This window comes from Pyrus communis, chromosome 2, assembly GCF_041283825.1.
Source record: "Pyrus communis isolate YQ-2024b chromosome 2, ASM4128382v1, whole genome shotgun sequence".
NCBI lineage: Eukaryota > Viridiplantae > Streptophyta > Magnoliopsida > Rosales > Rosaceae > Pyrus > Pyrus communis.
In genome coordinates, this window is record NC_142566.1 from 20,969,728 (window position 1) to 20,994,152 (window position 24,425).

At 37.2% G+C, this 24,425-nt stretch overlaps 3 protein-coding genes and 1 long non-coding RNA gene across 4 annotated transcripts; all 4 read right to left on the bottom strand.

The window, feature by feature from the left end:
* Positions 1-926: 926 nt before the first annotated feature.
* LOC148698713 (uncharacterized) lies at positions 927-1,825 on the bottom strand. The gene is made up of 2 exons (XR_015957027.1): positions 1,361-1,825; positions 927-1,221 (listed from the first exon to the last, which is right to left on the bottom strand). It is a non-coding gene; the product is annotated as an uncharacterized LOC148698713 (long non-coding RNA).
* Positions 1,826-7,945: 6,120 nt separating this feature from the next.
* Positions 7,946-11,430, bottom strand: LOC137749003 (uncharacterized). The gene is made up of 2 exons (XM_068489184.2): positions 10,972-11,430; positions 7,946-10,139 (listed from the first exon to the last, which is right to left on the bottom strand). Exons 1-2 carry the CDS (start codon positions 11,049-11,051, stop codon positions 8,051-8,053), a joined length of 2,169 nt encoding a protein of 722 aa, XP_068345285.2. The 5' UTR covers positions 11,052-11,430; the 3' UTR covers positions 7,946-8,050.
* An 884-nt stretch (positions 11,431-12,314) lies between these two features.
* On the bottom strand, positions 12,315-17,622 carry LOC137747113 (uncharacterized). Its single transcript, XM_068487122.2, has 8 exons — positions 16,941-17,622; positions 16,415-16,510; positions 15,868-15,978; positions 15,315-15,624; positions 14,782-14,872; positions 13,862-14,189; positions 13,230-13,378; positions 12,315-12,993 (listed from the first exon to the last, which is right to left on the bottom strand). The coding sequence occupies exons 1-8, from the start codon at positions 17,226-17,228 to the stop codon at positions 12,486-12,488; spliced, it is 1,881 nt and encodes a 626-aa protein (XP_068343223.2). The 5' UTR covers positions 17,229-17,622; the 3' UTR covers positions 12,315-12,485.
* A 4,043-nt stretch (positions 17,623-21,665) lies between these two features.
* LOC137747114 (protein RADIALIS-like 3) lies at positions 21,666-22,997 on the bottom strand. Its single transcript, XM_068487123.2, has 2 exons — positions 22,623-22,997; positions 21,666-21,877 (listed from the first exon to the last, which is right to left on the bottom strand). Exon 1 carries the CDS (start codon positions 22,889-22,891, stop codon positions 22,661-22,663), a length of 231 nt encoding a protein of 76 aa, XP_068343224.1. The 5' UTR covers positions 22,892-22,997; the 3' UTR covers positions 21,666-21,877; positions 22,623-22,660.
* Positions 22,998-24,425: the final 1,428 nt, after the last annotated feature.

Below are 24,425 nucleotides of genomic sequence, written 5' to 3' on the forward strand. Positions count from 1 at the left end.
AATAATAAAAAAATTAAAAAATAAAGCCTCTCCCCATTCCTACATTCTCTATCACTCTATTTCTCTCTCATTCTACTTCAAAAACAAAAATAAAATTTTTTCTAACTCACTGTGTGTGTCCATATGCTAGTGTGTAAAGAAGGCAAAAAGGGTAAAACTTTCATAATATCCAAATTGCCCTTCTCTCGTTAGAATTTCAAAATAAAAAAAGATTACAAAAACATGTAAGCTGGTTAGTGAATTCATTTTTTTTCAAAATATATTTTAATATAAAACAAAAATATCTAAAATAAATAGAGAAATATCGATATCGTGGTATTTATAGTCCCCTAGTCCAATTTTATTTTTTACTTTTATCTTTTTTTTTCATAGAAATTTTTTTCTTGCGTTACTTTATTTGTGTTCGTTTGATTTTCCTTCTTTTCTTGGTAATTATTGTATTTCGGTAGGTATATTGGTGGACCAAATTAGAGAAATATCGATATCAGGCCAAATGCTTACGTTTGAAATTTCTACAATAATGCATCGATGTAATATTGAAACTTTGTAAAATAATTTGTTCTTAATGAAAATTTGCAAGTAATGTGGATAAATTTACTTTAAGCAACTTTCTACACCAAGAAGAATTTCGGTACTCATTTTTAAGGGTCTGGTAGCCGTATTGGATATGTTTGGGTGACGATCTTTTGACTCTATAGATGCAAAAACATTCCAAAAATAAATAAAAAATGAGAAATAATTTCATGTGATAATCATTTAAACCATAAATGCAAAAAAACTCCACAAAGAAAAAAAAAAAAAAAAGTGTACAAATGACACCTAATAAGCTTTTGATATTTGAGTACTCCTTTTGAGGAGTATAATAGCATACGGAACAGTGGCGGAACCATGATTTCTTGTGAGGAGGGACCTCTCACAATGTAAAAGAAAAAAAGAGTAGTATTTATAAAATCACTAACCAAAAAATCATAATATGTATCCAAAATAATAATATCTATCCTCAACGAGTTGTCATATTTTGAAACAATAGCACGATAATTTGTACAGTCGTGTATACTACTGAAAGAATTATTAGACTCAATAGGGAGAACCAATGAATAATTACAAACCTTAACAGTCAAGTAAGAGGTAGGATCAGTAGGGGAGACCTATTGGTGCAGGGGCGTTAAATTTTGATGGTGTCTGTTGTAGTCATTTTTTGGTGACTTCCAAGTAAGGAACCTGCATAGGTAAAAAACAAGCACAAATTTTGAGTCCAAGCGTCAGGGGATGATTCCGGCATGGAGGCTCCGATGCTTAAGTCAGCAAGGTAGAGGAAGATGCTGGTGTGGTACCTTTTTAGGGGTTCTGAATGTCTAACCTTTTTGAGGAGCCATTAGTCGTATTTATAAGTGTCGCAGAGTCGATCCATGTCATCAGACATTCCCCAGAGTCATCGGAGATGTGGGCATCAAAGGGACCATTCTGACGTACGTACGCCATATCAGGGAAGGACCATTTGCCTCTTCCACATCGTGGCTTGAAGGCGCACGCGCAGCCGCGCTAGTAGGCGCAGTCTGACATTTCATATAGGCGAGGAGGTACCGCGCAGTCTAGGCAGGATAGGCTAGCACTTGAGCAGGGATACCTGGCCCAATCCGTACTCCAGGAGTGAACCGAATCCACCCGGAGTGCTTCGACTACAGATACAGGATTAGTTAATGCGATCGATCCGAGAACCACCTGATTAGATCCTTCCCTCGTGGGGGAGAGCTCGGCCTTATATTCACTCTGGGTCTAACCCCTGTGAAGTGGATGTATATTGCTATCACTCCGGGAAGGTGGCATTTTGGGCCTTACAATGCCACTTTCACTATTGTGGAAGCTACTGCCTTGAGGGAAGGATTGCTGCTTGCCAGGAGAAAGGTTATCCAAAAATTAATGGTTGAAGGGGACTCAAAGTTAGTTATCCAAATGTCTCGAGGTGAGTGGACTCCACCTTGGCACCTTAGCTATATTGGCATCAAAGGATTGGCCTCTGATTTTCATGTTGTAAATTGGAACCATATTTTCATGGAGGCGAATTTTGTTGCTGATACTTTAGCTCATGTGGGGCTTTCTTTAGTTAATCCTTGCTTCTGGGACTGTTGCCTCCCTAGTTCGGCTATGAAGGCTTTCAGATTTGATTGTGTACTAGTGGTTTTCATCTTTAATAAATTTCGTTGTTGATAAAATAATGTAAGTAGAATAGAGTAGAAACAAATAAAAATTATAGACAATAATGAAGATTTACAAATCTTATTGTTACTCATTGAATGAATTTGTAATTTTTTTTTTCCGATAAGTTGAATGGATTTAGAATTTGGAATGACAAAAAATATGAAATTTCGAGAATGAGATAAGGAATAGCTTTCGAATCTCTAGGTTATACCATGAGAACGATTAGATTAGAGTGTGGGGCAAGATTTTTTTATTTTTATAAATAAAAGATGAATGATAGGTTTAGTTGTAACAACCCATTCCCAATTTTATAGTTTTTATAATTTTTAATAAGTGAATTTACGAAAATGCCCCTCGAGGCAAAGTGTTGATTTTTGTTGACCGTCGTGTCGTGTCGTGTCATGTAAGACTCATTTCCTTGGCATATCCTCGTAGTACTTGTCGCTACGAACGTGTGGGCGTGAGCGAAATTGAAATTGGAGTTAAAACGAAGATCTTACGGGACTCGAAATAATAAGGGTATTTTGGTAATTTTACAATTGAAGATATTTCTCCATCATGAACCACTGTGGTGCTGACACATGGCAAGTCTCCTCCCTAATTCTGGGGAGCCCTTATTTCTCCAAGTTCTCATTCTCTCTCTAGAATTTTCTCTCCATTTCTCTTTCTAAAACCCTATCCCTCTCATTTTTCTCCCGGGACACACCCTCCTCCCTCAGCTCCCATCTCTTCTCTCTTAGCCAACTCTCTCTTCTCCTTCCCGAGCCTTCACACACACAACCATGCATCACACACACATATTGGCATGCACACATATATAACAATAATGACCTCACCATCGTATCTCACCCTCCGATGACCTCACCACCTTCCGGACCCCACATCGACGGAGACTCATCATTTTCCTTCTCTCCCATTGCATGGTGGTATTACATAGTACACTGAGTTTCTCGGCGAGTTCTCGTCGTCTCCGGCGAAGTTATAATGCAGAGATGTCGTGCCCAGATTCCAGCGAGAGAACCCGAGACTTGTCGGGCGTTTATCGGTAAATTCCAGCCATGTCAAGCCACCAGATAGGTGCATCGGTGGGAAGTGACTCCATCCTTACTAGTTTGAGCGGTTCCCGGGTAATGGAAAATCTGAGTTAGGATCGAGGCACATGATCCTGGCATCAAGGCACTTCGGCTTACGTATCCTCAAGTCTTCTTAGTGTACGTATCATTCCTCTAATCATATCTTTACCTAGTAATTCTTTCATATGATTCTTAGTTAGTTGTATGCTTTGAACACGTTATTGCTTTGGCATAATCGTTCAAATTACATATCTTTTAATTGCATACATGTCAAAAATGGCTTCATCACTCTCGAGTGTCGACCAGCATGTGCCTACCCTGGTATGTAGGGATATTGGGGTTGGGGCATGTCAATTTGGTATCAGAGCAATGGTTTGTTCATAGCATACTTAGGATCTTCTCCTACTCTAGTAATGTGTTGGCCTTGATATCATTTGGATGTCATGAATTCCGTTTATTGATGTCATTCGGTACAGTTGTAAAACCCTTATTCAGCATGAATAATCACATCCTATTAGAAACATAAGAAATTCGTGTTGGGATTATGCCTCAAGTCTGCAACATGCGTTCCTTGGGAATGGCAGGCAGAGGCATACCTAGTGGGAGATTATGCACAACAACGGAGGTTCGTGTAGGAGGAAATTAAGAAAGCACCAGTCGTAGGTAAAGTTAGCATGTATAAGTGGGGTAGACCGAGTGTGCTTCCTCGAGCTTATAGTTTCCACTGAGGAAAGTCATATGGATCCTCAGGAAATTTCTCAGCAATTGTTTCACCAATAACATTCTTGTATACTTCCACCACGAGGTCAATTTAGTAAACATCAATAGCTAGCTTTACACCAAATTCTTCAATTATTGACCTTGCTTAGATTTCATATCTTCTTGGGAGTCGTAAGCGTAGCAGACAATGTTCTTACCCATTTCTAAAAAGGTTACAATTGTAGAAAAATTGAAAATTTTCTCGAGTGTCATGAATTACAAAATACCCTTGGTCTTGTCGATTTCTATCGACAGTTGTCAACTATTCTTTGACCATAGTCCTACTTCCATTTCCCTTGGTTAGGAAAACAAGTTAGTTTTGGTTTCGAGATGTTGTCTTACCATACCATTGTCTTTGCATCTGTGACGACACCAATAAATTTCGAATCTTACGGTGATGTTATACTGAACGTGTAGCTATGCGTTGATGCAGCATGATCGAGAAACGCTTATGCCTTTTGACATTAATATTGCATGAAGTGAATTGTCCTATCTACGACCTTAAGTCATCGGCTACTATACTTAATTAGAAAACTTAATGATACCCTTCCGTGAAGGCAATCATGATGATTCTAAGTTTGTTGACCATCTCATTCGATGTATTATCTATTAGTCCATAAGAACTATACTTTGAACCATCTGGTCGAATTCTTCATTTTCGAATCTTTAAGACTCTCTGGCATTTTGGTCCGCATAAGCTCTGTTCGTAATCTCAGTTTCACTTTCTGGTCCTAAAAGATATTTTAGTTAATTATGGGTTACTCTACTATTCTCCATATCATTGCTGAAATAGACAGACTATCTGGGAGGACCACTCTGATGTCAAACATCTTAGTTGAAATCGTCAGTCCTTGAATCAACCAATCAGCACCTTATCGAGCCAATCTTCACCATTGGTGATTTAATATTCCCACAGTTACCGTTGTAACAAATTTCAATAAATTTTTGGTTTGGGGAAAATCTAATTTTCGTTCGTCAGTTTTCATTAGGCTATTGTTCAAGTTGAGTGAGCGTCCGACCATTTTAATTACTTTCAAATAATCAAGTTAAGTATTTATACGTATTCAAGCATTGGAGTTGTATATTCAATTCAGATGTCTTGTACTCTAGATTTCATAGACTTGTTTAGACCCTTAAACTCTTGAGTATTATTTTAGCCTTCTCAACATGGTTTCTCACTCAATCAGTGAAGAATTCATGATCGATTGATTCGGCGGGTGCGTGCGCCCAACTTCATATCGAGGCTAGCAAGAACATTTAGAGCATAATCTTCTCGTGAGCCTACCAAACTTACCAAAAAGAGTTTTATGTGATCTTGAGTATTGAGCAGTATTTCAGAATGGTATTAGTATAAACGTAGGTTTTGAGCTTGGCGATTGTGGCGTAAATTTTTATGTGGGGCTCGAGACTACAATTGTCATTTGATGGATGTGGTCAGAGATATGGTTTCTCTAATTTAGGTTTCCAAATCTTATACCCTCGAATTGGTGAGCGATCGAGGCGCGAATCAGACAATCTAGGCATATTCTCACATGAGGAACATAATGGTAACTTGGCATCCTCGGAAACTTCTCACTTGCTTACCGAGACAACAATGAGTTATCGGCATTATAGGCTACAGACTGTAATATCAATGGCTTATTTGTTAAGTTCACTAAGCAAGTGGGCAAGTCGGCTCGTCTACGGTAGCAATTACTAGTTAGTTATGGTTTGGACACGAATCGTGACACAAACACTCATTCTCAAAGTATGTGACACCACGAATGCTTGGCAATGCCCATTTTCATCTTGGTTTTGATTTTTCCGTGCAAATATTTTTGAACTATATTATATATATATATATATATATATATATATATTGCCATTACAAATTTTGGGTGAGTTATTTTCACTTTGGTTTTAAACTCAATACAAGTATTTGGATTGTATGTCTTTATGTATCCATTTTTGGACGTCATCTTATATTATACGCATATATTTTTAATCTTCTGTTATTATATAATAAATTATATCTCTGAAATTATATTTTATACGAGTATTATAAGACTATATTATCGAGGCAGGAAGAAGGTATGAGCTTAGAGGCATTAAAGAGGAATAATTGCAATCCGATTATGACGGAATGATATTCTTTTTTATGCAGCCGCTCTAACTCGATTTCCTCCTTGTATATATATTTATATACATATTTTCTCCCTATTTTCGAGTGTTTTGCACATAGCAAGCTATTTCAAATTTCGGGGACGAAATTTTTCTTAAGGGGGATAGATTATAACGACCCATTCCCAATTTTACGATTTTTATAATTTTAATAAGTGAATTTACGAAAATGCCCTTCGAGGCAAAGTGTTGACTTTTGTTGACCATCGTGTCTTGTCATTTAAGGCTCATTTCCTTAGCATATCCTCATAGTACTCGTCGCTACGAACGCGTGAGCGCGAGCAAAATTGAAATTGGAGTTAAAACAAAGACTTTATGGGACTTGGAACAATAAGGGTATTTTGGTAATTTTACAATTGGAGATATTTCTCCATCATGAACCACTTTGGTGTTGACACATGGCAGGTCTCCTCCCCATTTCTGGGGAGCCCTTTTTTTCCCCTGAGTTCTCCTTCTTTCTCTAGAATTTTCTCTCCATTTCTCTCTCTAGAACCCTCTCATTCTCCTTTTTCTCCCGGGGCACACCCCTTCTCCCTCTATTTTTAATTGCATACATGTCAAAAATGGCTTCGTCACCCTCAGGTGTCGGCCAACACGTGCCTATCCCGGTATGTGGGGATATCGGGGTTGGAGCGTGTCATTAGTTTTAAAGGTTTGATTTGTGATAAAGGACCATAACTAGAGATAATGATTGAATTTATTTGAAGTGTTTAGCAATAGGAGGGGCTTTTTTTTTTAAATATATTTTTTCAAGGTCGGGATAGGCCTAGAACCACAATGGTCCTTTGATGCCTCTACCAATGATACTGGATGTTTTCATTTGCCAAATGAGAAACAATTTCGGGTGACAATCTTTTGACCCCATAGGATCCATTGTTAGGTTAACGTGAAACAAAATTGCACCACATAGACTAAAAATAGTATTAATGGAGCCTCTCCTTAATCGATGTCAGATATCCAAAAACGACAACTAGATGCACAATTTAGTCATAATAGTGCAAGTATGGTTTATACACGCAACTGGAAAATGGATCTCCAAGTCCATTACATCACCCTTTAAAGAATTATCAAATGGTCAAACAGACAAAACAAATAAATTGAACGACTTCAAATACTCATAAACATGACCCATTTTGAAATGTACACTAAATATGGATGGAGTAATATGTAATTAGCCCAAAACAATTTATTTAGAACAATATATGGCAATCAAACACGTTTCAATTCTGATTTAGATGAATTATAAACAGCTTAAATGAATCGATGTCATTCTTTCTTCTATTTCAAATACTTTTAGTAAACAACTTTAACGAGAATTTGAATAATGTTTCATCTTTAATAAAATTTATTCTCAATCAAATCATTTACAGACTAGTAAGCTTGTACAATCTTGTTTCCCCAATTCTAAAGTATTTTCATTTCATATCTAGATCAACAACGCACACCCTTCATGTAACATCTCATATCGTCCAGGAGAGTGGATCTTGTAAGCCTTATATGTATATTACCATCTCTACCTAGCACAAGGCCTTTTGGAAGCTCACTGGCTTCGAGTTCCGGCCAGGATGGGTGACCCACTGGGAAGTTCTCGTGTGAGTTCCCAGAAACAAAACCGTGAGGATGTGGTAGGGGTTCAAAACGGACAATATCGTGCTACGGTGGAGTCGGAGCCGGGATGTGATGGGGCCCGGGCCGGTAAAAGAACACATAACGAAGCACAAAAACTTGTCATCCAAGAAATACAAGATCCAAAATTGTGGAAAGTAATGCCTTCGAGGGCATATGGTATAAGTGAGAAAACAAAAGGTAAACAAAAGTTGATAGCAGATGGAACGTATAATCCACAAGCTGCAAATAACTTAGAGCTCTGAACCCTTGTCATTAGCTGCATCCTCAGTTACCAGATGGTCACGGGCTCTTTTCAACGTCTCTTCAGCTTGGGCTTTGTTTTCCTGTTCAAGATACGTCAAAGCATCTTTCATGAACTCTTCAAATTTTGCTTCTTTATCTTTACCCGTGTCATCTTGGTGAAAACACATTACAGCTCCATCAATCATCTCTTTAGCCTTTTCTGTTTTAGATTTCTCTAGAAAAATGAGAGCTCCTTGAACAAAATCGTGGACTAACTCTAGTTTGCCAACTCCATCGCCACCATTTTCAAGAAATTTCACTCTTTTCAGTTTCGCTGCAGTCTTATCTTTCACATCTTTGACTAGCTTATTTTGTTCTTCGACACCCATGCTTTTGAGTAGCTTATCTGCTTCTTGGACATCTTCATCCCCTAAAAGATACGTCATAGCGCCTTGGATCGCCTCCTTAGCTTTCTCCACACGGTCTAGTTGAAAAAGCGTCATAATTCCATCCAGAATCTCCTTAGTTGAGCCCACTTTGTCTTTCACTGTGTCATCTAGAGCAACATACAATACGACTCCTTCAACAACCTCTTTTGCTTGCTTTACTTGTTTCTTGTCAATATAAGTCAGAGCTACTTTCAAAACCTCAGTAACAAAAATTGCTTTTTGTATTCCTCTTTCTGCTTTATCTTGCTCAAGATACTTCACTCCTTTCGCATGACCCGCGTCTGCTTTCTGTAATTCTTTGACATCATCATCGTTGCCAAGATACGTCATTGCTTCATTGATCACCTCTTTAGCTTTCTCTAAACTGTCTTGTTCAATAAATGTCAAAGCTCGTTGGATCATCTCCTCAAATGCGGCTGCTTTATCTTTTATTTCGTCACATTGAGAAACAAACAGTTTCATTCCTTCAATCACATTCTTAGCTTTGGCTATTTCTTCTGCACCAAGATACGTCAAAGCTTCGTTAAGAAAGTCATCAACCAGGAGCACTATATTTACTCTTGCTTGCACTTTATTATTTTCAAGAAATTTCATTCTTTTCAGTTTCGCTGCAGTCTTATCTTTCACGTCTTTGACTAGCTTATTTTGTTCCTCGACACCCATGCTTTTGAGTAGCTTATCTGCTTCTTGGACATCTTCATCCCCTAAAAGATACGTCATAGCACCTTGGATCGCCTCTTTAGCTTTCTCCACACGGTCTAGTTGAAAAAGCGTCATTATTCCATCCAGAATCTCCTTAGTTGAGCCCACTTTGTCTTTCACTGAGTCATCTAGAGCAACGTACATTACGACTCCTTCAACAACCTCTTTTGCTTGCTCAACTTGTTTCTTGTCAATAAAAGTCAGAGCTACTTTCAAAACCTCAGTAACAAAAATTGCTTTTTGTATTCCTCTTTCTGCTTTATCTTGCTCAAGATACTTCACTCCTTTCGCATGACCCGCTCCTGCTTTCCGTAATTCTTTGACAGCATCATCGCTGCCAAGATACGTCATTGCTTCATTGATCACCTCTTTAGCTTTCTCTAAACTGTCTTGTTCAATAAATGTCAAAGCTCGTTGGATCATCTCCTCGAATGCGGCTGCTTTATCTTTTATTTCGTCACATTGAGAAACAAACAGTTTCATTCCTTCAATCACATTCTTAGCTTTGGCTATTTCTTCTGCACCAAGATACGTCAAAGCTTCATCAAGAAAGTCATCGACCAGGAGCACTATATTTACTCTTGCTTGCACTTTATTATTTTCAAGATACTTCACTCTTTTGCCACTCTGTTCATCTTTGACTTCATCGTTGCTTTCAAGATATACAATAGCTCCTTTCATCATCTCTTCAGATTTTTCTATCATACCTTGTTCAAGAAACTTGATAGCTTCTTTCATGAACTCTTCAAGTTTGGCTGCTTTGTCTTTTATTGTATTATCATGATAAAGGTACTCGATAGCTACTTTCAACAGCTCTTCAGCTTTGTCCGTTTGATGTTTTGCAAGAGAGTATAAAGCCCCGTCCACAAACTTTTGAACTAAGGCTACTTTTTTTGCTCTCTCCGTAGGCTTAGAGGCTGCATCCCCATCTTTGAGTTCATGTCCCCTACATGCACAACGTACATGATCTATAATTATTCAAATTTGCAAATGCACTAATACACACAAACATAATACAAAAGAACAAAATGAAACAACCAATATTTTTGTAAGCTATAAATTCTAAGATGTAGTGAATTGAAAAGCAAAGATAAGTGGTTAAAAATAGCATATCTTCAACTATTATACTATTAGTGCCATGGGATGTGTAATGGTAACAAGTACGTATAAACAACGAAAGAAATCAAACACATAGAGGACACTAATATACACAGATAAATACGCAACAGTTATAGGCAGAGACGTGTACCAATCTACAATACTAGTACATTGTCGATATTTGGTTGATGGTACCACACGAACACAGAATCGACATATTTAACATCAACACTGCACCAGATTCTGTTTATTGGTTTCGTTGTTTTCAATTAAGATTTCCTAGAAACAAACAAAAGTGATTCAAAAGTGATTCCTTACGTACCAATCTACAATACTATTACACTGTCGATATTTGGTTGATGCTACCACACAAACACAGAATTAACATATTTAACATCAACATTGCACCGGATTCTGTATATTGGTTTTCGATTAAGATTTCCTAGAAACAAACACAAGTGATTCCTTATGTACCACTCTACGAAACTTATGTACCCATCATCACAGCATTGAACATAGCATAGACAATGTATCAAATTCTGTATACTGAGTGTTCTTCGTTACCGAACAATATTTCCCATAAACGAAAAAGCATGACGGATTAATATTTCAGGAAATTAAAGTAGCAGGCGATTCAGAAAAGGAAGAACTTTTTTGAAAAAAAAATGTATGAAACTTACCCTTCCTGTTTCTCTTGCCCGAAAGTCCTCACCGACATAGCCAGCCATAGCACCAGAAGCAACGCCGCTCCCTTCCCCATCTCTCAGTTTCTCTTTTGGCCTCTTTCTGTCTGGAAAATTTGCTTTTTTGTGGCGCACGTGATGTGTTCGATGAAATGTCTTCCACCCTGCGTGAATGTATATAGGTATCGGGTCACAGTGGCAGTTATTCATACCGGTAGAATAGGGCGCGAAGGTATTGGAATTCGCTGCCTTCCCTCCACCTGTTGCTTTTGTCATACGCCGCGGCCCGCCGCATCCTCCTTGCATTGTCCTTATTTGCAGTCTGCGAAGGAGAAGGTGTCCTCGTGCGAATACAAAGACGAAGTGCTAGAAAGGGTTAAAAATTATCTAGAGTCCGACACCAAGTTACGTGTTCGTGCGGACTTAGACACAAAAATATTTCTCGAACCCATCCCTAATTTAGTCAGGTCCATTCGGCCCCATTTTGTGGAGATAGATTATCTTCCCTCTTAATCTTCCTCTCATTCTTTTCTATTTCCTTTCCTTCTTCTTGAATGGTTACATTTAAGTTACATTAACATTTTATATTGATTTTTTTATAAAAACAATAAAACAAAAAGCAAAATGTGAGAGCAGGAGATGAAAGAGAATGAGAATAGAAGCTGAGAGAATCCCACTTCTCATTTTGGATCTCAACCCTATTACACTACAACCATGGGCCCACATAAGAAATTTTCCTTTGTAGGGGCACCAGGTGGTAAGGTATGTGAGATCATTCAATAACAAGTTGTTACGATGTCACGTCACGTGTTTGTAAGGAAAGTAATTCGCGTGACACATAATGCTGACACTCTTATACTCTTTAATAGAAGTCGATCTTGCGATTGTATGTGTGACCCATTCGTATTAGAGTGTCAACCACTATTTCACTTTTGAATGTGCAAACAGCATTGCCAGTAAAGTATGAATGATAATTTACAATAAACTCTTAATTACTGAAGTATAAGCCTTCGACATTTTGATTGTCTGAACAATATAAAAGTAGTTTCTTAAGACCAGGCATATCATAAGAAATTGAGAAAGAAGAGACATAGTATGACAGTATACTCATTCTTCTTATTTTTTTTCTTATTGAAGGATGAATCATATCGATTAGAACAAAAATGAGAAAGTGAACTATGGAAACTACGGAAATTAAGGGCTCATTTACAAGTGTTTTTTTAAATGATTGAATGCATTTTTGATGAATGCACATGGATTTTTAGTAAGAATTAGTTTCAAAAATATTTTCAACCGCTTTCAGTAATTTTAAAAACACTTTTAAACGAGCACCAACTCTATTAGGAAACATGCTTCATCAACTAATTTAACAAAAGACTGAATGAATAACTTATTTCAATACATCGAATGCGAAATATAAATTCACACTACGAATTTCTACCATCTGGGGTTTTGATAGATGCCGGAGTCCTACTTCTCTATCAACTGAGCCGGGGTATAAAATTCCATAGCTAAGCCGGATGACCACCTTCAGCTGCTAGTTTCATTCTTTGGTGGTGCTCTGTAACTTTATAATCTACAATTTCCTCAAACAATTGCGAATCCAGTACACAGTCTTCGCGTCCATACACGGCTGCTTGGACACTGGCCATGAGTTTAGCTATCTCACGGCCAGAGAACCCTTCTGTCTTACGTGCAGCCTCTCGGATCAGATCATCAGACACATCCTTTATCACAATCTTTTGAGGTTTCTTCTTGAGGAAAATGCCTGACTTGGAGCTTTTGCCTTCATCGCCAAGATATTTGTTCAAATATAGCTTAAAAAGTTTGAATCGTTCCTCCTCTCCAGGAAGTGGGAACTCAATCACTTCATCCATCCTGTCAGTGATAGCGCTGTCAAGATCTCCTGGCCTGTTTGTGGCAAGTACTAGAACGATGTCTCTTGATTGGTCTCCAGTTCGGAAGAGCAATGCATTTAGAGCACTACGTTGAGCTTCGCTCATGTGTGTACTGTTTCTCCTGGCATGGGATCAAACAATTCACAAGAGGCTGAGCTTATATATAATATATAAGTCTATACACACACACACACACATATGAGTGAAGATGACAGTAACCTCCAAAAATATAAACTAATGGAAGTTAACTCCCAAGTTTTGTCAAAGAAAAGTTTTAGACGAGAAAACTGTCTCTGTAACAATAATATGTAGAACATAAATATAACCATTAACCAACGAAGGAAAAACTGAACTTACTCGCATAGGAAAGCATCTGCCTCGTCAATAAAAAGCAGTAGACCTTTTTTTGAATTTTTAGCCCAATCAAATATCTGATGAATCTTAGTAACAGCCTGTGCACCCAAGGGTGCAACATCTCCTCCAGTCATCATAGCATAATCCAAACCCTGCATTCAAAAGGATCAAAAACTGTCATCTTGAGAACCTACAATTTTTTCAGAATAACTCCTATATATATACAGGGAATTGTTATTGGCACTCCAAAAATCTCATTCTACACTCCAAACTTTCTATATTTGGAAGAAAAATATACTTGTGAGGAGTGTAGAATGAGATTTTTGGAGTGCTAGTAATTGGCATGAACTTGGATCCTAGATCCTAGTATCAAGAAATTCAACTTCTAAAACAAAAACAAAAACTGATGAGAATAAACATCCCATTTTAACAGATAATAAACTGAACCTCCTAATTGTTCAACAAGTTCCATTCATTTGACCTACAAAGATCTCCCCATCAAAAAACTAATGGTCCCGATAAGTTGTCACTAAGACACAGGTGGAGTCCCCGCTAGGCGGTAGACCATATAAAAGGTTTGAGTAAGACAGAAATGAGCACGATGGTAAAGTGAAGTCTATGGATCAGTGTAATACCGATTTTCGAGCTATTTCTCTTGCAACCATGGTTTTACCAGTGCCAGGGGGGCCATAAAACATCATGTTGCGAAAGGGGGCCTGGTGAGCCTTAGTGTTTGCTGTAGCTCGAGCAAGGTGCTCTATTCTGCTCTGCAATGAAGGATGGAGAATGATATTTGCAAGACCATTCTTACCTTGCGAAGATCCAGTACTGTAATTTAAAACTTTATTCTTTGCTAGAGAAAGCATCTCTGAACCTGGAAATCTTGCAATGGATGATTCTCGAATCAGAGATGGCTGCCCTAGCAGGCGGTTGACATATCCCCATATAACTCTAGAACCTTCTCTGTAAAAAATTAAGTTAAAAAGCAATTAGTTGGCACATCATTAAGCAATACAATCATCACTAAAATGGATGAAAGAACTTAATATCACAATTCCACTAAAAGCTCATCACATCAATAAAGTAAAAGGCATTATGACCAACTTGACATCATAATTAAGAGAGACTAATACTTATTATCTATCAACCTATGTAATGAATATCACATAAGTAGAAATAAAGTAGCATGTTCGGAAGGTGCCAACTGTTTAGTTTGGTAGTGTACAACAAGAGGGGAGGTTATGGAAGTAGCGTACTGACTTATACACTAGGTCTTCAATACACCAAATAAAAAGGGTAGCACTTTCCATGCTATCCACTTTTTTACATTTTCAGTTGAAGTGGGGGAGGTTATGGAAGTAGCGTACTGACTTACACTCTGTTCTCCCTTCCTTCAATATTAAACCCATCTGCATCCTAATAAAGTTGAAATATGCCAAGAAGAATAATAGGGCAACAAAATAAGATCGCGTACATAAGGAATCGTAACTTGAAGCATCCTTGTTTAAGAAACTCGAAATAGGTGAAATTGCAACAAAAAGAAGAGCATACAAACCTAGTTGTATAAACACCTGCAGCCACTGCTGTAGCACCTCCAACGGTCATAACCAACTTATTCCTATCAGTAAGCAAAGTTCTAATGCCTCCTGCAGATAGCAGATGAGAAACAGTTATATCATCAGCATTTCACAAAAATAAAAATAAAGAGATCAAACAAATATTCTGTTCCATTGACCTCAAGCTAAAATTGGCACTATTGCCATCCACCAGAGAAATTAAAAGAGACAAGATTTTACTCACCCCTTAACCACCCACATTTTAAAATCCAGTAACCCTAACCCTACATAACCAGGGGCAGTAGCCCAGCAAAGGGGATATTGGGATATTGGGAACAACTTTGGCCGGTGACAATCGCACCATTCACGGACAGTTATGCCAAAAAACATAAAAGAAACAATAAAAGGAATCTGATTGGACAGAAAGAACCCAGGAGAATCTGTCTTATACAATAGTTGCTTATTCATGTATGTACTATGAGTATCAATATTTCTTCTTATAACTTAAAAGCATCTACTCAGTTCTGGATACCTTCAATGTGACTAAAAGTTGTATTGATTGCAGCAAGCCATTTTTCTTTTTCACCATTCATCTGATCTAGAAGCATATTCCTGTTAAGTTCTGCATTCAGTTTTGCTTCATGGGCCCGACCTTTAGCGTTTGCAATGGCTTCTGCTTCTATGTTTTTTAGTTCTAATTCATGTTTCTCTCTTTCAGTTTGGCGCTGCTGCTCTTGCTTCTGTGCCTCAGTAGCAAGTCTTGCTCTCTCTTTTCGGATATTTGACTCCTCTTGCATCCTAAGCATTTCAGCATTATTCTGCCTCTGCTTTTCATGATCCATCTGCAGTCAAATAAACAATAAAATGTTAGACTTGACCGAGGTTTCACTAATCCAGGATTTAGAGTGCGTTAAAACTTGAGGCACATACAAACTCTAAGTCCTATTTAACATAGAGGTTGTTTGGTATCCTTCTTGGATCCAACTTTTTGTTTTTCAAGACAAGAAATTGGATCCAAGAAGAAAATCAAACAGGCCCATAACTTTTTTAGAAAAAGAACACATAATTTATTCTACTGCTTGCACCTTCATTCTATTCCTCGCATGTTCATCTTCCATACGAAGCATTTGAGCCTTTGCCTGTGCTTCTTGTTGCAGTATATTTAGTTGTTCCTCAGCCATGTTCTTACTCCTTTCCTGTCATCAAAAGATTTACACAGCATAAGTTAAAATGTATTGAGGCAGATAAAAGCGAACAAAACAAATCTGCAATTTTCTAAACCTAGATGCCACAAACCTAGACCATTATCTGTTTCACTACTGACAAAAAAAAGAACCCAACCCATGCCATAAAAAAGTAAACGACCAGGAACCAAAATTAAACGTCATTAAAGCACATTCGAAGAAAATGCCTCATGTATGCAAAGCATTTTCTGTAAAACTCTGCACAGTGAGAATACCAAACAAACCTTATTAGAAAGAAAAAAAATTGTGATAAGGCAGTTTGGAAAAGAAAATTGTAGGTGCCAAACGATTGAGATGAGTCGCTTCATTTGTTTGACGAGTGGACTGTAGAAAACCACATTTTACAAATGACTGCAGTTTTAACATGGATTGTAAATTTGTAACTTACAAGATCATTTTGAGCCTGTATTGCTTCAAAATGAGCCTTCTCCGCTTCCAACTCAGTGAGGCGACTTTTTTCCTGGCTCCTCATCAGACTAAAAACCTGGAAAAATTCAGTTGCATTGAAACCTCAGCATAATAAAAGAAGAAAACACATTTCAATTAATATGCTTCAAGCCACTTCGGTTCCCACAATAACAAGGGTCGGTACTTAAGCTTAAACCGGGGCAGGCAGCAAAACCGCAGGCATAGTAATATAGAAGCACATAGAAATAAAAATCAAAGTCCTATTAAATTTCTATTCAAACGCATCCTCAAAACATTCAAAATGAAAGTATCAGAACAAAATTAAAAGAATAATCGAGACTAAAGAACTCCGATTTTTGTGCCTCATTTCCAACCTTAAAGATGCAATCAATCTCTAAGACTAAAAAGAAACAAAAATTTGAAGTTTTCTACAATTTTCCAATTTTTTCTACGGAAAAAAACCACTAACAAAGAAAGAAAAATCAAATTAAGAACAGAAAAACGACCTGCTTCGATAATTTAGAGGAATTGATTTCGCGGAGAGCTTTGGCACCTCGTTCGAGAGCCTCGGGATCGAACCCCGACCCTCTGGCCTCTTCAGCTTGCGGTTCCGATTTCGCATTGGGGCTCTGGTCCGCACGAGCGGCAGAAGGCGGAGGAGGAGAAGGAGAAGAGTACGAGAACGGATTAAATCGGAAGGGAGAGTCGGCGTAGGCGCGGTTGGAGAGCGCGGGCATGGAGACAGCCGCGACTGCCATTGCTATGCATGAAGATAGCTTCGAGGCAGCAACCATGGCTAAAGGTTGGAGATTTGATCGGTTTTTCTTCAAGGTCGAGAATTCATGGGCGCTTATAAACTGAAAATTCTCAGATTTTCTGTGGGAGCTTAAACCCTGAGCAATCTAGGGTTTAAACGGGAAGATTGGAAGGGAAGGGAAGCTCGTCGCTTCCAGGAGCTTAAGCCCTGACCAATCAAGCGATCTGCAAAAGAGGGCCCAATTTGGGAAAATATGACGTGGGAAACAAAGTTAGAGACTTCTAGGCCCAATTTTTCTCAATTAAGGCACCGTGGGTAAAATTTAAATAAATAAAAAAATATAAGATAACTACATTAAATTTATCTAAACTCTAAACTCCGAAGAAGAGATTTGAAATTTAGTACAAAAGATGGACCACACTATTGTAGCCAATTTGGTTAAATCAGTGTTTGTTAAATACAACTCATTAACATGACAGGAATGTAAGATAGAAAATTTTGTGTGTTTGGAACGTGTGATTTAGTGGTTGGGAACGTTTAATGTATCTCATGATCATGATCCATCTCTTTCATTGTTCCAAAAAAGATAAATGTTATGGTTATTGACAAGAAGCTGTCACTTTATGTGTCTGCTATCATGGTGTGACAATCATATTGAATACTCACTTCATAGACACGCAGTATATTTTCAATTATGGTGCAACAATTATACTGAATACTCACTCTATAGATACGCAGTAGATTTTCAACCATATATAAACGTACATCGGTAACAGAGATTATATTGTAAAAATATACCAATGTAATCAGTCACATGTTGAAGTGTTGTAGATTGTCAACCGTAACAATGAAGCCCAATATGCATCAATGGCCATGGATTCAACTGCGTGCCCGTCACGGCCATCTTTCTTTGGTTGGATACTTTAGTCCAGAATCGATGAGGTCAACTTTTTTTATTCCACCAAATTAAATAGAGATCACTATTTTTAGTTATCATGATTTTGTTGACGCTGATGTAATTAAGCCAATATTCGTATCTTTGTTCCTCTTCAAAGTCACATCAGTTTGCATGGTTCGATTGCCGTATAGCATAAGTTTTTGTACCATGCGGTATAAACACTGTTTGTGGTGCATATCTCATTTTCATATTAAAAACCACAATAACCTGTCTTGTAGTTGAGTGTATAATCTTTGCGTGTCTACAAATATTTACCGCAACTGCAACTGTAGAAGCAAAGGGACATACAACCGTGTAAATTCTCTCCCCCTAAGACCTACTTCAACTTTTAGAGTCAAATTTTAGGTTCTAAATCTTGCCAAACTTGCTCTAACTCTTGAGACAAATATGAGTTTTAATCTGAAACTCATTCATGAGGCAAATTTAGGCCAGAATCCCTGAGGTTAGTGGGTTGATCCACCATGTATGGGTAATTTTTTTAGTTTTATATTTATAAATTCATTAAATCTAACGGGTTAAGATCTAATATAATCAAGTCCAACAGCAAAAAAAAATCTAACGGTCCAAATTTAAATCCAACGGCTAAGGTAATTAAAACAAATTCTTGTGTTTCATATTCTTTCATAGTGTTCCACGAATTTCATGGTGTCGGTTTAGTAATTTTTCAATATTTATCGAAATCTAAATATTTTTAGGTTGAAAAAATATTCATAAAAATTATATTAGGATAGTCTACATTTTTTTTTTAAGTTATTTAAGAAAAAAAATTATCCTAAATTCATTATTTACTAATCTCGGGCTAAAACTTTAACCCATAAAGGTTAGCAGAAAAATTGTCTCTGGATTAAAAATTTTAGGTTTTAACCCAATGGTTGGAGATGGTCTAATGATGGAGAAAAACTTGTGTGGGGCTTGGCTTACCACCAGAGACGGATCTACAGAGGGACCTGGGAGGTCCCAGGACCCCTCGGCGATTCTAAAATGCTGCTAGAAATTTTCCGGAGGACCCCTCGTACTTGAACACGAGGTCTGTACTGCTGGCTGCAGCTTGCAATGAAGACGAAGACAGCGGGGCCGCGAGGGAGAAGAAAGAAAACAAACAGGCCTTTTAAAAAATTGGTCCAAAACGCAGTGTTTTGGCCAATTTGTTTAATTTGTTTATTTTTTATATTTTATATTTTTTTAAGCCTGAGATAAACGGTGCCGTTTGTCCATGATTCCATACTCTCTTTTTTAAGGCCTAGCCCCACACGGGCCATCTTTCCCAATAGTCCTTTCCCTATTCCTCTGTTTTGCCCCCCTAATCCCCCCATCTTTCTTATATTCACCCAATTCCAAAACCCTAAATTTCTAATCCCACCCAATCCCATATTATAATTACATTACTCTAATATCATACCTCCACTTGTTTCAATTCTCCAAGCCACCACTATTTGGTTCAAAATTCAAGTAAACCTTTTGGTATTCTAATCTAATCTCAATTAAATTATATTAGATATTGGTGGAGATTTTTAGTCTATTATTGATATGATTGTTGATATGTTTTATGTTTGTATACTCATTTTATCATTGAAATTTAGATGGAATTTTTGTTTATTGGTTGATTGGTATATGTTTTGTGTTTTTGGTTAAATGTGTAGTTTAGAAATAAGAAATATGGAAAGATTTTTCAAGCCAAAGCCAATAGCACCATCTACTTGTTCGGATAGTTCAAGCTCAAGACAAAATGAGTGTGACATTGATTTTAATAATCTTGAGAGAGACCCGGGAAAAAGAATTCGAATGAAAGACTATCTTTCTAATATTCAAGATGAGGTCCGAAGAGCATATTTGCAAATGGGACCTTGTAGGCTTACAAAGTATGAGTTCCCATTTTGTGCGTTTTGATAATTATTTTTCTCAATTGCGGGGGATTAATGAGCTTGCTAAGAAAATGGTGGAGAAGGGGTTGCATCAAACATTTGCATATGTATATTTGGTTGTTCAGTTGACTTTGGTTTTACCAGTTGCAACTGCTTCAGTGGAGATGACATTTTCCGTTATGAATATCATTAAGAGTCCACTTCGCAACAAAATAGGAGATCAATGGTTGAATGACATCTTAGTTGTTTACATTGAGAAAGATGTTTTTTCATGTATTGGTAATGAAGCTATCATGGAACATTTTCAGACTATGAAACGTCGTCGTGGACGCTTTAATTAGGATTTTATAGCTTGTAATGTTGTGTTGCACATGATTTTTAAATGAAATGTATTATATTTAACTTTTCGACGTTATTTTTGTCTATAAATTTTTTTACCTTTATTATTGGGACCCTCCGAGTTTAAAATTCTAGATCAGTCACTGCTTACCACTATACTTTACTGAGTGGCACTACAATCCAGTTAAAACTCGTCACATAGCAACTATTAAATATAATCTTTTATCATTCTTTTATAATAATTCTCATAATTATTTTTCTTACTAATTAATATACATCATAAGATCAATCTAATTGTTCATTTTTTTTTTCTTCTTCTTCTCTCTGTCATTTTTCTTCCCAAAATTTCCCCGTCATCTTCTTCCCTCACTGTTTCTCCTCTCTCTAAATACAAACTGTAGACTCGAATCAAATATCCTCAAAGCATGTTGACACAATATGCCCTTAGCTTTAAACATTTTACAAGAGAAGGAAACGATATGGATTGAAGTATGAGAGATAAACTCAACTGTGTTCCCTCTTTTTTGACCTTCTTTGGTTGCTTATAGATAGTAACTCCTTCATTACTAACTTCTCTTAACCTTAATGTCAAGCAACTCATGTAGTCAATTTTATAGAACTTGAATACTTTATTTGCTTTCCATTATAAAAATGAAAACTCAAGGGAAAAAAAATTGCAGAGAACTGCAGTCAAATTCAATTTCCACATAATTAGTGCAACTTGAAACAAAAATTTACATGAGATAAATCAAAAGAGAGATGAGAGTAGGGAACCGATGCTCACACCAGATTTTGGAATGTGGATAAAGGCAGGCCAAACAAGGATTAAACTGGAGAGAGAAGTGGGAGAAAGCGAAGAAAGTGAAGACTCACGGCAAAACATAAACTCTTTAGATTGATCTTGCTATATTTGGGGTGCAGAACTTTTTTGGGCAGCATAACTTTCTTAAAAAGTAATTGGGAAGAAAAAAAAAAGGGAAAAAGAAGAAAAAAAAAATGAATCATTAGATTAATCTTATGGTGTACATTAATTGGTAGAAAAAATAATTATGAGAATTTTACATATTAAAGAATGATAAAAGATTATATGTAAGACTTGCCACGTGGAGAGTTTTAAGTGAATTGTAGTGTCACTCAGCAAAGTCCAATGATAAACAAAGTCCCATACAAGTTTTTTTCCTAAGGATGGGGAATTCAAGCTGGACAATAGTAGTAAGGGAGAGGGATGAGATTGGGAAAGAGATAAGATTATTCCATATGTCCCTTCCATTTATAGATTTACCAGAAAATAAAAGGAATAGGCTTTTTGCAAACGTAATATCTAATCGTAGTAGTATTGAATTTCATAAACCAAATATATGGTACTTCATACACTGATCGAAAGCCACGACAATGGTTAATTTAGCTACATAAAACCAACTGGTTTTCTTTAATTACATATACATATCTGCATGCATCTGCTAATTTTCACAACCTTGTTTCTTGATGAACTTCATGGAAACGCTAGAAATCATAAACTTCAAGAGCCTGCCAGGTGGAAGAGAAGTGAAACAAAAAGTATTAGTATGCAGAAAAAACTAAACAGTCTGCGAACATTGTGAAGAACGCAAAATCGTTGAAACACTTGATGCAAGAATTTCACATCTAATGTGGGTTACTCTCATCGTGCTCGTTGTGTGATCTCTTGAGCTTAAGATGTGAGAGCATGTGTGGCTGTTAAGCCTAGCACGTGAATAAGATGTGAGGGCAAGTGCACAACTCGAGACCGAAAGGTTCGGTAAAATATTGAGTTCGGTTTCCTCGACTTTTCTATTGTCCCCACAAAAAAAGTTTTTGGGGGACCATGAAATGAAATGGAGGCAGTAGTAGATACACACAACCACCCATCTCAAAATAATGATACCCATCTTGCTCATGCTAACTGGAAACTACCAGCACTATTCTCTCATTGGATTCAAGAATCATGGTGTAACATCTCTGAATAGGGAGAGAAACTTCCACGTCCCTGTGTCAGTTCCGCTCTTCCTATCTCTCTCCTTACGTGATCCTCTCTTGTATCTTATATAACATACTGCATGAGGAGACAGATAGAAAGAGAGCATAGTGACGTGTTTTAATTAGCTGAATAACGCATGCAATAGTATAACAGCATCTAAATTCATTTCAGTACGGCATACCAAATTACCAATGAAGATGATTTGGTTAAGGATTACTAGTAAGCAAAATGCTTTAAACAAAAATATAAACAAAAGAAAGGGAACTAGTGAAGTACCTTTGCCATTCAAAGTCCAAGGAGAGAAAGACTTAGTATTATTCCCCTCTATAATCAGGAAACGGAACTCTGCCAGACTCAATGTGCTTGACATCCTCAATGAGGAGCTCATAGTGCCGCTTCACCTCCTCAGCAGACTTCCCACCGACCGCTCTGGCAACCTTCTGCCAGCGGTCGGGGGTGTCCTTGTCGTACAAAGCCAGGGCCTTTTCAAACTGTTTGTTTTGCTTAGGAGTCCACGAGGAGCTGAGTGAGTTGGAAGCCATCATAAGCACTTCTCCAAAAAAAAAAAAAAAAAAAAAACCTAAAAGCACTTCTTAAGAAAGGAAAGGAAGGGCTGTATTTTTCTCAGTTAAGGAAGACCGAGGTCAAGGAGTGGCTTGAGAAGAAAGATAAGCAAGTGAGCTCCTTATAAGCAGGAGGATAAGCACTAAAAAGGACTGGTGGGGTTAAGCCAGTTGGCCGAATATATCTTCAGAAAGGGCAAAATTTGAAGTGATACGTTCCCTTAAGAGCCACAAGATGAACATGCAAATGGTAGAAGAGAATCCAGTATGAAAGGGATGGCCCTTTATTTATTTATTTAGTTTTTTTATTTTCATTTACCCCAACTATATTCCTTGATCAATTGACCACCAAGTTGGACCTCCTTTCTTGTTGCAATTACTCGTCTCAATTATGCAGTACTGGTAAATTTGCAGCAACGGAAAACACGTTTTGCAGTACTGGTAATTTTGCAGCAACTGAAAACACATAATTTATCAGTACTTGGTTGGCTGGCATAAACGGGAGAAACTTCCATTTAATCTGTTGTATATTCCTCTTTGTCTCTCTCTCTTATCAAATTTTCGTCACAAAACAGATATATACATATATATATATATATATATATATGTATGTATATGGGTATACAACATGCGATATGTAAGTTTTTCTTCCGTGTAAATACATGTTTCTTTTTCAATTTTTTTTTTTAAATTTATATCGGTTTGTTTGAGCCTCAAATCAAAAGTCGGTATATGTTAAGGAGGATTTTTTTTGTTTGTTCCATATAGTACTTCAGCATTATCAGGGAAATGGGTTCTTCTTCTTAATGAAGTTGCTGGTAGCTTAAGCATCACTAACTAGTGGTGCCAAATTAAAGCTATATGTACGATGTATATATTCCAGCATTGCTTCCAAATTAGGATACAAGGAATGACCCTTTTGGGACAAGGTGCTTTTCATTGCTACACTGTTGATTTGGACATCAATTTGTTTGCCACATTTAAATGTTAATTACTGACTAATATGCTGTTAGGTACTGTCCCTAAACATGGAAGCTTGTGCAGAAAAAAAAAATGTCAACTTTACAGAATCACAAAGGTAAAATGTTGGTTGAATTGCTAGTTTTATTGATCCGACAGGGTCGATCAACAAAGTAAAGATTTGTTTCTGGTGATCTTAATAACTTCAGAAATAATGTTTGATCGAATTTCAAGTCCATCGTTTTTGTGTTTTACTCTTTTTCTAGCTTCGGAGGGACACCTTGTGACGTACTGACATTTGGGAAATTGAAAAAAATGCCATATACATCATGTTTTATGTTGTAGTTTAGGCTTAATTTTCACTTTTAAGCAACTGTTTTCCTTATGTGACGAGTCTTTTCTGCGTGATCTAAGGCTTCAGTAAGCCAGAGCGAACTGCCTTTCTGTGTTTTTACTTTATGTTCTTCATCATCATCCTATGTCTGAAAATGGGCAAGGCTGGATATTTGAGATTGTGTCAATATACAGGGTCCATATCTTCCCCTTTGGGGTTTAA

Bases quoted from the DNA above. Each gene is read 5' to 3' on its own strand.
- LOC137747114 (XM_068487123.2), bottom strand. From the start codon at position 22,891: ATGATGGCTTCCAACTCACTCAGCTCCTCGTGGACTCCTAAGCAAAAC.
- LOC137749003 (XM_068489184.2), bottom strand. From the start codon at position 11,051: ATGGGGAAGGGAGCGGCGTTGCTTCTGGTGCTATGGCTGGCTATGTCG. The intron at 10,140-10,971 runs GTAAGTTTCATA...TTGTGCATGTAG, and splicing joins GGGCAAGAGAAACAGGAAGG to GGGACATGAACTCAAAGATG.
- LOC137747113 (XM_068487122.2), bottom strand. From the start codon at position 17,228: ATGGTTGCTGCCTCGAAGCTATCTTCATGCATAGCAATGGCAGTCGCG. The intron at 16,511-16,940 runs GTCGTTTTTCTG...GAATTTTTCCAG, and splicing joins CCTCTAAATTATCGAAGCAG to GTTTTTAGTCTGATGAGGAG. The intron at 14,873-15,314 runs GTATCCAGAACT...TGCTATCTGCAG, and splicing joins AACTTTTAGTCACATTGAAG to GAGGCATTAGAACTTTGCTT.